Consider the following 16,964-nt stretch of genomic DNA (forward strand, 5'->3'; position numbering starts at 1 on the left):
AAACAAAACTCGAGAGGTGCTCGAGGCGCTGACCGATGGTTTGGGCGTGGTTGAAAACCCCTGTGTGGAGGGTGAAGCGCTGCGGTGCAGCCCCGTGGGTCACGGCGTGCACACACGGAGCGCTCTGTGCGAGGCTTAAGTCAAAAATAATGGCTCTTATAACCCACCCTAGAGCTGTTCCCGCCCCTCATTCTCCTCCCCGTGTCACTTTCCTTGTCACTTTCCGTGTCACTTTCCTCCTCGCTTTCATGTCACTTTCCATTCACCTTTTGATGAAGTTTTTGCAGCCCGCCTGCCCTGCAGTGCATTCCTCACTGCAGTCACAGCCGTGATCACTGAACCCAGAATCTGTTTTTAGGCCCAGACCTTCCCCAGAGGTGTTTAAAATGATGTTTAGGGCAGTGGCATCTTGAGCTTCCCAGCCTTGATTTCCATGGTTCTGGATTTATTTTTAATGCAAAAAAACCTCTTCCTAGTCATTGTATTGTGCCAAGGGGAATATAGATTGGCTGTTAGGAAATAAGTTTTTTCCAGAAAGGGTGATAAAGTTGTGGAATGGCTGCCCGGGGAGGTGGTGCAGTCACCATCCCTGGGGGTGTTTAACAAAGCCTGGATGTGGCACTGGGGGCCAGGGCTGGGTTGGACTCGATGGTCTTGAGAGTCTCTCCCAACCTGGTCATTCTGGGAATGTTCTGTGAATATTTTGTGTCCAGTGAGGGTGGCACAGAATTCCCAGAGCAGCTGTGGCTGCCCCTGGATCCCTGGCAGTGCCCAAGGCCAGGTTGGACACTTAGGCTGGAGCAGCCTGGGACAGTGGGAGGTGTCCCTGCCATGGCAGGAGTGGCACTGGCTGGGATTTAAGGTCCCTTCCAGCCCAAACTATTCCATGATTTTATGTGTCTGCCAGCCCTGGCACTGTCAGATCATGGGCCATACCCTGCTCTGAGTTCCCTGATGTTGTTTCTTTCATTTCCAGGAGGAACCCAGGCTCTGGGCCGGCGGGAGCTGTGGAACACCAAGAGAGTCTTTTTCCTCACTCCGCAGATCATGGTCAATGACCTCTCTCGTGGGACCTGTCCTGCTGTGGAGATCAAATGTCTGGTTATTGATGAAGCCCACAAAGCCCTTGGCAATCATGCCTACTGCCAGGTAGGGCTGGAGCCACCCTGCTCTTCTCTCCCAGTTACAAAAACCTTCCTCAAAACTGCTTCCAGCATCTCCATAAAGTGTAGCCATGATATTCTATGAAAAATCCTCTGCTAGGATTTTTCCTGTCCTGAGGAGCTGAGAGCCTCAGGAAAGAAATGCAAACAATAACTGTGTGCTGCTGTGGAATGCAACAAGTGTATCTTTTATTAATCTATGTAGATTGTTTGCAATTGGTGACCAATTACAGCCACCTGTGCCAAGGCTGTGAGCAGTCACAGGATTTTGTTATTGATTCCTATTCTATTGTCTTGGTAGCCTTCTGATTCTTCTCTCTGTTCTTTTAGTATAGTTTTATGCAGTATTTTAGTATAATATATAACATAATAAATCAGCCTTCTGATGAAAATGGAGTCAAGCCTCGTGTTCTCACACAAGGGGTCTTAGCATAGACAAGAATAAAGCATCACTGTCATTGCTGTGGGGAGATTGTCCTTGAGGTCCTTAACTTTGAAAGAAATCCAGCCTTCCTCTGAGCTGTTGTTGCCTTGTTTGTTAGGAATACCTGTAAGGTATTTTTTCAGTGCCTCCGTTAAATTGTAATTTTGGTTTAAAAATAGTTTTGGCTGGGCAATGTTAGTGTTTTTATAAGGTTCTTTAGCAGAGATAAGTCAGTTCAAGATTTGTTTTTAAATTTGAGTTTTCTGTTGGTTAGCCAAGGGTTTGTTGCATTATCATGGGTTAATCTCCTGAGAGCAATAGGTGATCTAAAAGTTACTTTGATACACTGGGGAAATTTACTGGATATTTGTGGAATTCAGATTACATAGGATTAATCATCTGTGAATTGCAATATTTGGAGTTTTTCTTCCAAATCACTTTTTGGCAGCACACCCAAGTTAGTGCGCTGTCAACACTTTTGTTAAATCAAGTGAGAAATCATTTCATAATTTTTCCAGGTTGTTCTTGGTACATTTCCAGGATTCCCCTGGATCCCTGGCAGTGCCCAAGGCCAGGCTGGACACTGGGGCTGGAGCAGCCTGGGACAGTGGGAGGTGTCCCTGCCATGGCAGGGCTGGCACTGGGGGGGGTTTGAGGTACCTTCCCACCCAAACCATTCTGGGATTCAGTATTTTTGTTAAGCCTTTCCTACTTAGTGGGTATTTTCATTGATGTGGTTTGTACAAGGAAGTAATCTCCTTTAAGGGCATTAATGAAGCTTTCCTGTCCCTAGGTTGTGAGGGAGCTGAGCAAATACACAAGTCAGTTCCGGGTGCTGGCCCTGAGTGCCACCCCAGGCAGTGACACCAAGGTGAGCCAAAGCTGCTTCTGGGGTTTCACTATCAGGGGTGAGTGCGAGCTCTGGCCTTTTGCCTGGAGCCTCTGCAGGCTCCTGAGGCATCCCACATCAAGGCTGAATCAATTCAAAATCCATTACTTGATGAGGTTTGGTGTTTCTTATGCTGTAAACCATAAATTATTGATTTGTGAGGGTGGGCAGGCCCTGGCACAGGTGCCCAGAGCAGCTGTGGCTGCCCCTGGATCCCTGGCAGTGCCCAAGGCCAGGCTGGACACTGGGGCTGGAGCAGCCTGGGACAGTGGGAGGTGTCCCTGCCATGGCAGGGGTGGGATTTAAGGTCCTTTCCAACCCCAGCCAGTCTGCAATTCTATTTCCGGACCTTCCTAGTGGGTGCCTTTTTCTTACAATTTTCTGTAACCCCTGCTAAAATGTGCACATAGTTACTTTGTTTTTGTGGCTTTTCCAGGCTGTGCAACAAGTTATCTCCAACTTGCTGATTGCTCAGATAGAGGTGTGTGCTGAGGATTCTCCAGAAATTCAGCCTTATTCTCACGAGAGACAAGTGGAAAAAATTGTAGTTCCACTTGGGGAAGAGCTGCTAGAAATTCAGAACACTTACATCAAGGTGAGTGACTGAATCTCCTTTTTGGTCAGTGGCCAGTGAGAGGAAATGTTTTATCATCTCTGTCTAGACTTGCAGTGTTTATAAAGTCAATGTTTTTTTTTTTAATGTAATTAACTTTGGTTATAGGCTAAATTAAGCACCATGGGTTAAACTCCAGCAGCTGCAGTTTCATTTTGCACCAGTGACACCTTTTACCTTGCAGTAGCTTGGAAAGCTCAGGTGGAAAACTTGGAATTGAATTTTCCTCACCTCTTTCAGCAGCCTGCAAATTTGACACCAGACCTAAACTGGGGTTTCTGCATTTGGCTGAACTCAGTAATATTAAGATGTTGGGAATGCCTTGAGGAATCTGTGTGTGGACTGGAACATTTTTTCTGATTAAGAATACTCTTTAGAGCTTTAAGTCATTTGTGAGTGTATTTAGTTCTCCTGTAGGTTTTTCTAATTAGTTTATTTGGCCTCATAATTTATTTATTGGCCTGCTTCTATTACTGTGATGATGACATCTTTTTCTTTTTTACCAGTATTTAATGCCCAAATGTAAGAGAGATTCTTGGGGCCCAGAGCTGTTTGTCAGTCAGTTCTAACTTAGTGATCTGTGCCTTCCCAGTAAGACACTTGTTGGCAAATGATGTTATATAAAACACCACTCTGGAAAGTGTAAAATATCTGCTCTCTTTTTTTGTTTAGAGGCATAAGCAGTTAGGATTGAGTTATGTATCAGAGTGTTGGCCTCAGAGCCAACAGTTTAAACATATGTGTTTAACAAAGCCTGCATGTGGCACTGGGTGCCAGGGTTTAGCTGAGCTGTTGGGGCTGGCTTGGATTGATCTTGAAGGTATCTCCCAACCTGGTCATTCTGTAAATTTGGTTAAAATGGATTGATTTTGGTGTAGCTGTGTGAAGAGCACTGGAAAGCAAACTTGTGAATGCAAACCAGTGACCTGAGGGTGTTTAAATGAGGAACTCCCAATGATGAAGAGAAACTTTCAAGTAGTTTTGCATCAGTGCAGGTGCCTCTGAGGGCTCTGAGTGCAGGGCTTTGTTTTGGGCTTTAAGCACCTTGGTTTGGCTCCACCAGCCTTGCCTGTGGCTGCAGTGCTTTCTGTTTCCTTCCTCTGCAAATGGATTTGCATTTCAAGTGCTGCTGCTTTCCTGGAGAACACAACTTCTAGTGACCCCCAGGGCTGCAGGGCAGGTCTGCAGCTCACCCCCAGGGCTGCAGGGCAGGTCTGCAGCTCACCCCCAGGGCTGCAGGGCAGGTCTGCAGTGTGTGCCAAGGCCAAGCCTCACTTCTGGAGGCCTCAGCACTTGGGGAGGTGACTCCTCAGCTTCTGGGGCTTGAGGTGACCTTTCAGATTTGGGGCTTAAATGGCTTTTGTAAAGTAGGAGCAGCATCCCTAGGCAGGAGAGCAAAAGCCTGTGTGTGCTGCAAGAAGGAGAGCCAGGTGTCCTGTGCACAGTAAAATCATTCTTTAATTGTGCCAGACAGTAAACAAGACAACATTTCAGTGTGAGCAAAGGACAGTGTCAGACAGCACAGCACAACAATGCCAGAGGAACTCTGTGGAGATGTCTTTACGTACAATAAGCAAGGCCCTGAGTATCACAATAGCTGGAATCAACATTTTAGGCACTAACTCTGGTTTGGAAAATACACAGTATGCAGGACAACACTTATCTGTTAAGGCTACATCATTTAGTCTTCCAAAAATAGGGGTGAATGCTGATTTATTATCTCCTTTCATGAGTGGAAAGCTAATAACTTCACATTAAAACTGAAAATCCAGGAGTGGCTCCCAAAGCAGAACCACGGATGGATAACAAAATACCTGTTCTAGGCAGTCATGATCTGAGTAACAGTGATGTGTGCTTGGCATTCACTGGTGTAGCAACTAAATAAACTGTGTTTTGTGTCAGCTAAACACTGGAGCTGTTGGTCCCTGTGCTCCTGAGGGCCAGTGACAGCTGTTGGTACCAAGCCATAACGGGTATCTCCAAACTGGAGCTGAAGTAGTTTGTTTTTTGGTGGATTTTTTTTGTTTTGGTGTTTTTTTTTTTTTTTTTTTTTTTTTTTTTTTTTTTTTTTTTTTTTTTTTTTTTCTCAGCAGCAGAAGCCATCTAACAGAAGTCAAAATAAATAAATACTATCTTGGGATTCACAGTTTGCCATAAAGGGCAGGGAATGCTGGGCTGCAGGTGGGATGTCAGCACACTCAGATCTGCTGGTGCTTCAGGGATGTTTCTAGAACGTCACCACGGGGAGCTGAGCCACAGGAGGGGCTGGCAGGGACATCAGACACAGCAGATGCTTTAGCAGGAGAGGTTTAAAATGTGAATTATGTACAAACTGGTGCTCTGTGGTGAGAGGATTTCACTGCTTCCAGGAGCTATCCAACACCTGTTGTGCCAAAGCATAATGAGAATTTCCCTCACTGGCAAAAGTAATCAGATGGCAGAAATGTCTTTAATTTGCCATAAAATCTTGTCAGAGGTGAAAATTACTTTTATGTGCTCTTATAAAAATCTGGGGGAAGATATGAGAACAAAACCTTTTATTTAATGCCTCCCTGGCCCCTCTATTCAACTCAGTTTTAAAAATATTTTCACTGTTTTTTCTTTAATTAAGAGCTTTTAGTTTAATATTGGCTGGCATTTTTAATTTTCCTTCTCCCAGGCTGGGACACTATATTGCATTTTAGTTTGTTTGGGGTTTTTCTCCCTCTCCAGAAAGACTGTTGGGTTTTTTGTGTTAAGACTAAGGCTTTTGTGTCTTTTTTTTTATGTTCTGTTTCCTTTTCCCCCTGTCCTTGCTGCTTCCCAAGGAATCTCTGTGCCCAGCAGGCACCAGAGGGCACCTTGGCCCTGCTTAAGCCAGAGCCACTCTGATCCTGCTGCTCGGGGAGAGGTTCTGGGTTGGGCACAGAGCCCTCCCTGTGGGACCAGGAGGCTTTGGGTTCTTTCAGAAATCCTCCACAAATCCATTTTTGGAGCTGTTTTTCACCCTGCTGTGAGTTAGCAGCCACTGGCTCTGGTTGCTGCTCTGTGTGTTGGAGTTAAAGAGCACAGAGGTTCTCTTGGAACCCTAAATCCTGTAACCAATAAATAATGCTGGTGATGCACTCAGTGGATTTTATACAAAAAGACATCTACTTCTCTTAAGAATAAACTCTACCATCCTGTCAGTAAGAGGAGGCATTAGGGAGGGATTTTGGAGAGCAGAATTGATTGCTGCCCTGACTCTAAAGTGCAGTAGGTGCTCTTGGGCTGTGTGGAGCAGTGGGAATGCTGCTCCCAGACCTTCTGGGGGCTCTGGAATGTGGGAGCTCAGCCTCTGCAGCGAGCCAGGCTGGCAGCTGAGGGCTTTTCACAGGGGTGAAGGGCAAAACAAACAACAAATTGATATCAGGGACCAAAATCTCTCACAGTGAGGGCGGTCAGGCGCTGGGACAGGGCCCAGAGGGGCTGTGGGCTCCCTGTCCCTGGGGATGCTCAGCCCCAGCCTGGAGCAGCAGCCCTGCTCCCAGCACAGGTGTCTGCCCCAGGTCACTCCCAGCTGAGAGGTTCTCTGTGGGTATTTGTGTCATTTGTTCATTTACAGCCAGAAGTACTGAGCAATTTACTCCAGCTGCAGTGCTTTAACACCCAGCAAAGCTGTGAGAATAAACTGTTCAGAAAACTGCAGTTAAAAATAGCCAGTGTCTCCCTAGGAATGCCAGAGCCAGTCATGGGATTCCTGGGGGGGTGTGATGAGGATAACCTGCAATTTTGCTGTCAGCCCTTGAACGAGCAGTAGGACTGTGTGTCTTTTGGTCTCTCTCCAGACTCGGGGTGCTTTGGTGGGAGCTTGGTGAGGTAAGCTTTGGGGATCTCTGTGCCACAGCTGTCAGCATTGGCCTGTTCTTACTCCATGCTCTAATCCCAGCGGGCTAAATCTGGTAATTTTCCTCAGGAACTGAGCCCTGGACATTCTTTCTCTGCCTGTGTGAGGTGGGTTTGGTGTGTCACACTGAAAGCCCCCGCGGGCTCTTTGTGCAGCACCAGGGCAGGCCAGGGCTCCAGGATGTCCCCATCCCGAGCCACAGGCAGGCTAGGAATGCAGAAGGGAAGGGGTCTCTGCCTCCCTTACCTGGTCAGTAAAACAGAAAAGGTGAACTAACTTCTAAAGTGCTAAAGCCCTCCATTAAATTTGTGTGAAAGCCATCAGAGTTGGGGCAGGGGTCTGTGGCTGGGGAGCCGAGCTGGGCTGGCTCTTCCTAACCCCGCTGAGAGCCCCAGTGCTGACTGTGAGGGGGCACACCTGGGCTGCCCGGGGTCACCTGGCGCAGGGACGAGGCTCCACGGGGCAGCAGCAGCAGGAGGAGGCTCTGTGGGGCAGCAGGAGGAGGAGGACACTCTGTTGGGCAGCAGGAGGAGGAGGACACTCTGTTGGGCAGCAGGAGGAGGCCCCGTGGGGCAGCAGGAGGATCAGGAGGCCCCGTGGGGCAGCAGGAGGATCAGGAGGCCCCGTGGGGCAGCAGGAGGAGCAGGAGGCCCCGTGGGGCAGCAGGAGGCCCCATTGGGCAGCAGGAGGCCCCGTGGGGCAGCAGCAGCAGGCTCAGGGCCGCTGCAGGAACCAGATCTCGTTGTGGCGGTCGGCGGCCGCCGGGTTGGTGTAGCCGGCAATGATGAATGTGTCCCGCAGGCACAGCTCGGGGCTCTCCAGGATGGCTGCCAGCAGGTTGATCTCTCTCATGATGGAGTCTTCGTTGGTGATCCCTCGGAAGCTCCTGCGGTGGTCAGTTCAGATCAGCTGGGGCTGCTCCCACAGCTGCCTGACGCTGCTGGGGTGGCTCTGCGCCCCGGGGACGGTGACAGGACAAAAGGGGACAGCCCTGAGCTGCACCTGGGGAGGTTCAGGCTGCACGCGAGGAAAAAGCTCCTCACAGAAAGAGTGACTGGGCATTGCAAAGGGCTGCCAGGGAGGTGGTGGGGTCACCAGCCCTGGAGGTGTTTAAGGAAAGCCTGGATGTGGCACTGGGTGCCATGGTCTGGGTGGTGTTAGGTCATAGGTGGAACTCAATGATCTCAAAGGTCTTTTCCAACCTAGTTCATTCTGTGATTCATTTTAAACCCACTGTTCTTCCAGAGCCCAGAAATGCCTTCTGAATGACTTGGTTGTGTTTCACCAGTGGTACTGACTGTGATTAACCCAAACCATTTATTCTTAAAGTTTTCTGTGCTGTGTCAGACACTTTGTTCCCAACAATACAGAATAGTCTGAGGGTGTTTTATCACACATTTACAGATGTATCATTTTTCTAAGTAATTGATATAAATATAGAATAACCTGAGCTGGAAGGGACCCACAAGGATCGTGGGGTCCAATCATGGCCCTGCCCAGACCCCCAACCATCCCACCCTGGGCATCCCTGGCAGTGCTGTCCAAAGGCTCCTGGAGCTCTGGCAGCCTCGGGGCTGTGCCCATTCCCTGGGGAGCCTGGGCAGTGCCCAAAACCTTTCCCTGACAGAAACAGGTAACCATTATTTCCTGACCATCCCATTCATAAAACATCTAGCTTTTACAACTCCTGAAAATTCAATTTGACCATTTGCTACCTTTTACAAGGTCTAAAAATCCCACGGTGCCCAGACTGAGGGCTGGATGCTTTCCCTGTGTTTAGCAGAGCAGCGTTAAGGCATTTCTCACCTGCTGTAGACAATGGTGGCAGGCCACTCCTCGATGATGATGTCGGAGTCGAAGGGGTGTGGGGGCTCGTCCTGCAGCACCTCGGGCAGGTAATAGGCCACTGTCACCGCCTGTGTCATCGCCGACTGCGCCTCGTTGGTGTGCACGATGGTCACGATGGGCACGGTGATGCCCAGGTACAGCCCTGCCCGCGCACGGGGACAGCGTTCAGCACGCACGGGACAAGCTGAGCACACTCTGCCTGTCTGCTGGGCGTGGGCTCAGGGGTTCGGTGAGCCCGGGGGGTCAATGCAGGGATTTCACTGCCTGGTTTGGGCACTGCAGGCTGCGAGGAGCAGAGTGCCCAGAGCAGCTGGGGCTGCCCCTGCATCCCTGGCAGTGCCCCAGGCCAGTTGGGCACTGGGGCTGGAGCAGCCTGGGGCAGAGGGAGGTGTCCCTGCCATGGCAGCAGTGGAACAGGAAGATCTCTAAGGTCCCTTCCCACCCAACCATCTGTGACTGTGATTTCTCTGTGCTTTGTAGTTTGTGTGTGCCAATGTTTGTGTGTTTGTGTCCAAAACACAGCATTTGGTGAGCTCTCCCCTCTTCATGGAGGGCAGGGAGTTTGCCTGAGGCCTTTTCCCCCTCCTTAAACAGTAGTGTTCATCTTCAAACTGACCTTGTGTCGTGGTTTAAATATTTGGGAACAAAACTGCAGGCAAGAGAAGGGGCTGCTCTGTGCTTTCCTTGAGGGTTTGCTGTTATTAAAAAAGTTGCAGTATTTTCTTTTTTTTTTTTGCACTGTTGTACTGCAGGAGGCAGAGGGGACTTCCCTTCTGTACAGATAACAACCCTGCAGCTCTGGAGCTAAAATTACTTTTAAACCACATTAAAGTGTTTAAAGAATGGGGAAGGTACCTGGGGAAGGAAGAGCTTTTGTGAACAATGTTTGTGTTTTCTTGGAAAGATACTTAAGGGCTGAGTCAATTACAGCACAGAGCACTGAGCATGGCAAAACTTGATAGTAGTAGCTGGAGGATGAAAAATATGAGAACTGATGTCTGGAAGTGAAAAACAGATTAAATTGGATTGCACACCAGGTGCACATTTTACAGGCAGGAACAAGCTCTCAAGGACATGGTGGATTTGCCATTATTTTGAGCTAAAACTGGATTATCTTTCTGGAAAACATGCTTCAACCACAAATTTGCCATGTCCGTTGGGACAGGGACAATTTAATATCTTGAACTAAAGGGAAGGAGGCAGAGAGCTCTGCTCCCTTTTGGTATCACACTCTGCCAGGTGATTTCAGTGCTGCTGTGGAAATGAAACCCTGCAAATCCTGTGTCAGATGCCAGATTTACAGCAGAGAGCTGGGAGCAGCCTGGGACAGTGGGAGGTGTCCCTGCCATGGCAGGGCTGGCACTGGCTGGGGTTTAAGTCCTTCCAGCCCAAACCATTCCAGGAGTTCTATGATTTTTCTGGGAAGGCTGTATCATGGAAAAACATCCCTATAGGCTGTGTGTTTGGGAAAAGCTGTTCAAAGCATCTCCCTAATTAGGAGAGAGGGCAGAAATACCATTTTGTAAGTGCTGTGGGGGTGAGGTGTGCATTACCTGAGGAGTTCTGCTCACAGATGTACCTCATGAGCTTCATGAAGCCAAGGCAGATGCTCTGCTCGTACTGCTTCTCTTTCATTTTGATGCAAGCCCACTTGGCTTTCCCATACTGCCTTTTCTCATAGAGCAGATCTCCCAGCTGCAAACACACAGGGAAGAATTGGGGATTGTAATTTAGTCATCTGAAAACATCAGCCTGACAAATAAATACAAGTTGAGCACAAGAGCTGCATCTTTTCAGCTCTCAGTGACATGATGTTGAAAGAAATATGAATTTTAATCCTTCTTCCTATAAACCAAGGAATACACTGCTGATTTTGGATCAAAACTGACTTCAGCAGACTTCTAGGTAGTTCTCCTTTAAAATAAATATCCAAATATCTTTTGGACTGCTGCTGTTAAACATTTAGTTCCAATTAACACTGAATAACCTTATTTTTCAGCTGCAGTCGTTACAGTAATACTGTAACATTAAAAAATGCTTTCAACATAAACCATCAGGAATCCCAAATTTCATTTAAACACACTTGAGTGTGTTTAAATGAATGACACTCAAATTATTGTATTTATAAGTGTGAATTATTTCAATCTGTTTAAAAGAAATGTAGCCAAAAAGTCCTCATAGATGGTCAGTAAAGGTTTTCATGGTTTTTGATTTAAAGTTAGACATTTGTTTGCACATTTTATGAGCTGGAAGTAATTTGCTGTACATTAATTTCAGTTTTTTATTAGAGGATAAGATGGGTTTATAAATTGCTGCTTTGTTTGATAATAATCCATAATACAGAAGTACATTTTTGGTTTTCAATTCAGATATTCATCTCTTTCAAGTACTCTTAGCTAAGGTTTTATAAACATGATTGTAAAGGAAAAAATTTAAGTGAAGAAAATGGGCATTTTATTTCAAATAGCAAAGAGGGGTTTTTATTAAATTAATTACATCTCAAGGGCTGTAATTCGTGGCCATCTTCCTGCTTGCCTGCTCATTTCTACCTTGCAGAAAAGGAAATGACACGTGTACAAGGGGCGAGATGTCCCAAGTGGGAGGCAGTGGCACAGTTGCAGTGCTGTGCACTCCGTGCTCAGAATCCCCCTCCCAGTGAGCTGAAAGGCAGCCCTTTGTGAGGAGCCCCCTTCCAGGAGCCAGGAGGGGCAGGGGAGGGCAGCAGTACCTTCTCCTTGCGCTGGATCAGGGTGAAGGGGATGCTCTGCCTCTCCTGGGGGTTGTTGTTCCTGGTCAGCTGCTGGATGGGCTCTGCCATGTCTGCAACAGAACCACAGTTCCTGTGAGACTCCAGGCTGCAGGGACTGCAGTGTGCTTCATCCCCTTGGGGTCCTTGTGGCTGCTCTTCCCTGGGCAGGGATAAAGCTTTTCCTAGGGGAGGTTACCTGGGTTCTGCCCCGTGCTGTCAGGAATGGGTTTCCCTCTCCCATTGCCTACATTTCCTCCCAAGTGTCCATGGAAAGCTTTTGGCTGTGCCCCATTTCCTGGCTCTGCAGGGCACATTCCCAATTCCTCTGGTGTTTTCCTCTTCCCATTCCCAATTCCCAGCACCTCTTGTGCTGCTGGATTCAGGTGTATCCACAGGAAGGAAATTAGGGTGGCTGCTCTTGTTGGCAGGCTCAAGGAAATACTGTTGTGGGAATGAATTTCCAAAGGATGTTTAATGTCTAAAGGTGCAGTTAGAACTGGGGCTGCCCTGACATCAGTTCTAGCTGAGGGTCACGAGTAAATTCTGCTCAGGAGGTGATCCCTGACAGACAGGATTGGAAACTGTGGGTACAGGTCAGTTTCTAGGAAAACAAGAGCTGGTCCCCTGCCTCCAGAGGTGAAGTGATGAAGGCATTTGTGTACTTAGGGGATTAGAAATTTGATTTTGTGTGCAGTGTTTGACAGTCTGGATGTGAATTCCTGCCCTGCTGCCCTACGGTATGTGCTGGACACGCAGGAAAAGGAGGAGTTCAGCTCCCAGAGCCCTTTTTGGGGAATTTGGGGTGCCTCAGGGTCTCAGTGGAAGAGGCAGGATAATGGGGGAATACAATATTATCCATGTTTGAGAGGAGAGGAGAATTAAGATGCAGGAGAATTAACTTGGCCGAGGTCACTCAGTAAATCTGTAGCTGAGCTGGGAATCAAACCTCCATCTCCTGGCATCCAGCCAGGGGTTTAGCCTTAAGGCTGTTTGGAATAGTAAAGATCCTTAAACAAAGGGGAGGGAAAAATAAAGGGAAAAAAGCTATATTGTAGTTAAGTGTAAACATTTTTTCTTTGCAATGTATCACTGGGAAATATTTAAAATGTAACTAATAACTGACATGTAAATGGATCTCTTTGGAGGCTGAGGGAAAAATAAAATAGAGTTCAGCACTGAATTTTCCAATAATTAGGAAAGCTTTCAGGACTCTAGAAAAGTTAACTCTATTTTTGGATTACTTTATCAATTAGTGGGGGTGGGTTATGTTTTTTGCATTCAATATTAATGCAGAGGATGGGGATTACAACTGATTAAAGTCCTTTGGGGAGTTTTATCCTTCAGTTTATGAGTCTGTGCTCTGTGTTGTCCCAGTGTGGAGAGCTCCACGTGTGCAGGGCCGGGCAGGCAGCAGAGGCACAGGGACAGCTGTGTTTTCCCCAGCCATGGTTTCAGTGATGCACAGGGCTCAGGCAGCCCTGCCCAGACCCAGCAATCCCACCCTGGGCATCCCTGAGCCTGTTGGGCTCCCTCCTGGGGCCCTGGCAGCCTCGGGGCCGTGCCCATTCCCTGGGGAGCTTTTCCAGTGCTGATTCCACCCTCTGGGGGAGGAACCTTTCCTAAAGTCCACCCTAAACATTCCCTGCGTCCTCTCCCTGTCCCAGAGAGGCATGGACATGGCTGCTCCTTGTCACAGGGGGATTCCTCCTTCTGGAAAATCCCCTCCTCTTTCAGCCCTGGACAGGACCTTGTATTACTCCAAAAACCTTGTGTTGCTCTATCTGGATTTTAGTAACAGGAGCTGAGTGCCACAGAGCAAACCTGTAATACTGTGTGACTAGATAATGCTGTATAACTGTGTAACTAAATAATATTATATAACTGTGTGACTAAATAATGCTGTATAACTGTGTAACTAAATAATATTGTATAACTGTGTGACTAAATAATGCTGTATAACTGTGTGACCAAAACCTGGTCACACGCTGCTTTGGACACATTCCTTGGACTTTGTATCCCTCCTGATGGAATTTAGGAATTCCACGGAATGAGGGCACCAGAACAGCAGGTAATTCTGAGGAATGGCTCTGGTTTTCTGCTGCACTTAGGAGTGTTAAGTAGAGACCCTGGGTGCCCTGGGGATCCCGGAGCTGTGGGATTCCAGCATCCCAGACACAAACCCGTGGCTGCTGGAGTGACTGCTGACACTCTGGGATGGCCCTGGGCATCCAGAGACCCGTCCAGGGCCAGGGAGAACAAGGCAAGGCAGGCAGCTCTGCTCAGACCGATCTTACCCTTCTTTTAGCATGTTAATTGTCATTGGAGCTTTACAGAGTTAGGATGAGACTTCGAGGTGTGGCTGGGAAAGGATGGGCTCAGTTTGCTGTGTTGGAATATAGAAAGGGTTTTTAGGGAACAGTAATTGAATACTGGCAGTGTCCAGCGCAGCCTGGGCAGGGTTTGGCTCTCCCCACCTCGGGAAAGTGAGTTCCCTGCACGGCAGAACTGCTCTGGCCAGGACAGGGCAGAGTTAAGTCTGACCGAGCTGAGCCTGTGGTGACTCTCTGCTGCTTGTTAGGAGTTCTCTGACTCATCAGTCTTTCAGATTCTCCAGCCTTTCTTAAAATTGAAAACAACCGATTCTGACTAAGATGAGCCTGGGAGCCTCGCTGGGAAAGCAAATCAATCCTTTACTTGTTTACTCTGTGCTGTTTTTAAACACAGCCCTCTTTCCTTAAAGAACGGGGTATAGGGGATGCTTTTAGAAAGAACGCTTTTGCAGGTAGTCAGTTTAATATTTAATTAGCTCTGAAACTCGCACTGATTGTTTTTAGTGTGAATGGGTCGCCTAATTAGGTGTGAGAACGCGCACTGGTTGTTTTCAGGGTGAATAGATCACTGAATTAGCTCTGAAAAACTCGCACTGGTTGATTTTAATGCGAATAGATCACGGAATTAGCTCTGAGAACTCACACAGTGATTGTTTTCAGGGTGAATATAACACTGAATTAGGTCTGAGAACTTACACTGTTTTCAGTGCGAATAGAACACTGAATTAGCTCTGAGAACTCTCTCAGTGATTGTTTTCAGTGCGCACAGATCACTGAATTAGGTCCAAAACCTCTCACAGTGATTGTTTTCAGTGTGCACAGATCCCTGAATTGGGTCTGAGAGCTCGCACTGGTTGTTTTCAGTGTGAACAGATCACTGAATTAGGTCCAAAACCTCTCTCAGTGATTGTTTTCAGTGCGCACAGATCACTGAATTAGGTCTGAGAACCCGCACAGTGATTGTTTTCAGTGCGAACAGATCACTGAATTAGGTCTGAGAGCTCGCACTGGTTGTTTTCAGTGCGCATAGATCACTGAATTAGCTCTGAGAACCCGCACAGTGATTGTTTTCAGTGCGCACAGATCACTGAATTAGGTCTGAGAACTCTCTCAGTGATTGTTTTCAGTGCGCACAGATCACTGAATTAGGTCCAAAACCTCTCACAGTTATTGTTTCAGTGCACACAGATCACTGAATTAGGTCCAAAACCTCTCTCAGTGATTGTTTTCAGTGCGCACAGATCACCCGGCGCTGCCGCAGCCCTCCCGCCCTATGGAAAGCTTTGCACGGCGCCGGGAGCAGCTTCAGCCGCTCCAGAGCCGCTCTCCGCGGGCTCCGGCTCACGCAGCACTCGCTGGGTGTTCCCGGCCGTGTCCCGCAGCCCGGCCCCGGGGCCATCCCGCCCGTCCCGCACGCCGCCTCACCTCGGGGCACGTCCACCTGGTGGCCCCGGCCCACGCTCTGCCAGTAGCTCAGCAGCCGCTCCTGCTCCTCGTCGTCCATGCGCTCGGCCGCCTCCTCCTCCAGGCTGCTGCCGTGGCTGTGGTACGCCGAGTCGGGGCTCTCCTCGGCCAGCCCGTCCAGCTCCTCCAGCGTGATCGCGGCGGGGCCACCGGGCCCCGCGCCCCCCATGCGGCACCCGCCCGTCTCCATCCCCGCTCCGCGCCCCGCCGCCGCCGCCGGGCTTATCTAGGGAGCGGCACCGGGGCGGGGCACCGCGGGCACCGCCTCCGCCCGCCCCCAGCGGCAGGGCACCGGGCAGGGATGGAGGGATGGATAGAGCCGGGGATGGAGGGATGGGGCACCGCGGGCACCGCCTCCGCCCGCCCCCAGCGGCAGGGCACCGGGCAGGGATGGAGGGATGGATAGAGCCGGGGATGGAGGCATGGGGCACCGCGGGCACCGGCTCCGCCTGCCCAGCGCCGGGAGGGCGCCAAGGGATGGAGCCGGGGATGGAGGGATGGGAGACTGTGGGCACCGGCTCTGCCTGCCCAGCGCCGGGAGGGCACCCGGGGATGGAGGGAGGGATGAATGGATAGAGCCGGGGATGAAGGGATCGGGACCCGCCCAGTGCTGGGCAGGGCACCCGGGCATGCAGGGATGGATGGATGGAGGGAGGGATGGTGACCCGGGCAGGGATGGGTAGGGCTGGGGCTAGAGGGATGGCTGGAGCCATGGAGGGATGGTGACCTGGGCAGGGATGGGTAGGGCTGGGGCTAGAGGGATGGCTGGAGCCATGGAGGGATGGTGACCTGGGCAGGGATGGATGGAGCTGGGAATGGATGGCTCCAGGGATGGGTAGAGCCGGGTATGGAGGGATCCAGGGATGGGTGGAGCTGGGGATGGAGGGATCCAGGATGGATGCCCACTCCTGCTGCCTTCACCCTGTGCTGCAGGGACTGAGCAGAGCAGAACTTAGACAAGTTTGTGTTCTGGCTGTTTTCCCACTCATTCCCTTTCTCAGCTGTTCTCTTTTTGGTGTTTTCTCCACTGCTTCTCACGTCCTGTTAGTCATTCTTTATTGTGATTTTATTTTGCTGCTTTCAAACCACACTTTAAAGACAGATCTTTCTTTTTATTTAGGAGATCTCTGAGGTCTTTCCAAAATACTAGGAGTGCAAAACTCTGGGATATTTTGTCACTGAAGTCCAGCTTTGGAAGTTTTCAGCTATGTAATTTTGCAGTTGCTGAGACAAGCCTTTGAACGAGGGAGATGAGCAGCCCTGTTATGGGGTGGATATGGCAATTCAAGCAGGATATGGATTTCAGTCAGGAGTCTGTGTGGACTCTGTTGTCTTTTATTCCAAATTTAACATGGGATGGCTGTTGTGGCTCTTTTGTTTGGGCAGGAAAGGGAATCCTGGGGCATGTAGGGGTTTAGAATAATAGGAAAATAGTCCTTTCCTGTGCACTGTTGATGCTTCCAGGGAAAGCTGGAGGTTGGGGATGTGGCTGTTGTGATGCTTCATCTGCCCCCTCCTTTCTCCCTTTGTCTGGGCACTCCCTTTCTGCAGGCTCAGCTTTGGCTCCCCAGCCCCAGGGCTGAGCTGGCTGTGAAAATGAATCCTGAATTGCCTCAGAA

At 49.2% G+C, this 16,964-nt stretch overlaps 2 protein-coding genes across 8 annotated transcripts in view; one reads left to right on the top strand and one right to left on the bottom strand.

Moving 5' to 3' along the window:
• FANCM (FA complementation group M) overlaps nucleotides 1-16,964 on the top strand; it is a 57,173-nt gene that overhangs the window by 695 nt on the left and 39,514 nt on the right. For all 7 annotated transcript variants that reach the window (XM_064422754.1, XM_064422755.1, XM_064422750.1 and 4 more), the window contains exons 2-4: nucleotides 977-1,149; nucleotides 2,381-2,458; nucleotides 2,913-3,071. In XM_064422754.1, coding sequence (XP_064278824.1) covers nucleotides 977-1,149; nucleotides 2,381-2,458; nucleotides 2,913-3,071 — 410 coding nt within the window. The remainder of the gene's footprint in view (nucleotides 1-976; nucleotides 1,150-2,380; nucleotides 2,459-2,912; nucleotides 3,072-16,964) is intronic.
• On the bottom strand, nucleotides 7,555-15,560 carry LOC135302379 (heme-binding protein 2-like). Its single transcript, XM_064422749.1, has 5 exons — nucleotides 15,307-15,560; nucleotides 11,531-11,622; nucleotides 10,356-10,497; nucleotides 8,761-8,944; nucleotides 7,555-7,840 (listed from the first exon to the last, which is right to left on the bottom strand). The coding sequence occupies exons 1-5, from the start codon at nucleotides 15,533-15,535 to the stop codon at nucleotides 7,669-7,671; spliced, it is 819 nt and encodes a 272-aa protein (XP_064278819.1). The 5' UTR covers nucleotides 15,536-15,560; the 3' UTR covers nucleotides 7,555-7,668.

This window comes from Passer domesticus, chromosome 6 (assembly GCF_036417665.1).
Source record: "Passer domesticus isolate bPasDom1 chromosome 6, bPasDom1.hap1, whole genome shotgun sequence".
In the NCBI taxonomy this organism is placed as follows: domain Eukaryota; kingdom Metazoa; phylum Chordata; class Aves; order Passeriformes; family Passeridae; genus Passer; species Passer domesticus.

What these genes read in the sequence shown, in the direction of transcription:
- LOC135302379 (XM_064422749.1), bottom strand. Translation starts at nt 15,535, where the DNA reads ATGGAGACGGGCGGGTGCCGCATGGGGGGCGCGGGGCCCGGTGGCCCC. An exon ending in CTGTGAGCAGAACTCCTCAG is followed by an intron (nt 8,945 to 10,355) that starts GTAATGCACACC and finishes GTGCGCGGGCAG; the next exon opens with GGCTGTACCTGGGCATCACC. An exon ending in GCCACCATTGTCTACAGCAG is followed by an intron (nt 7,841 to 8,760) that starts GTGAGAAATGCC and finishes TGACCACCGCAG; the next exon opens with GAGCTTCCGAGGGATCACCA.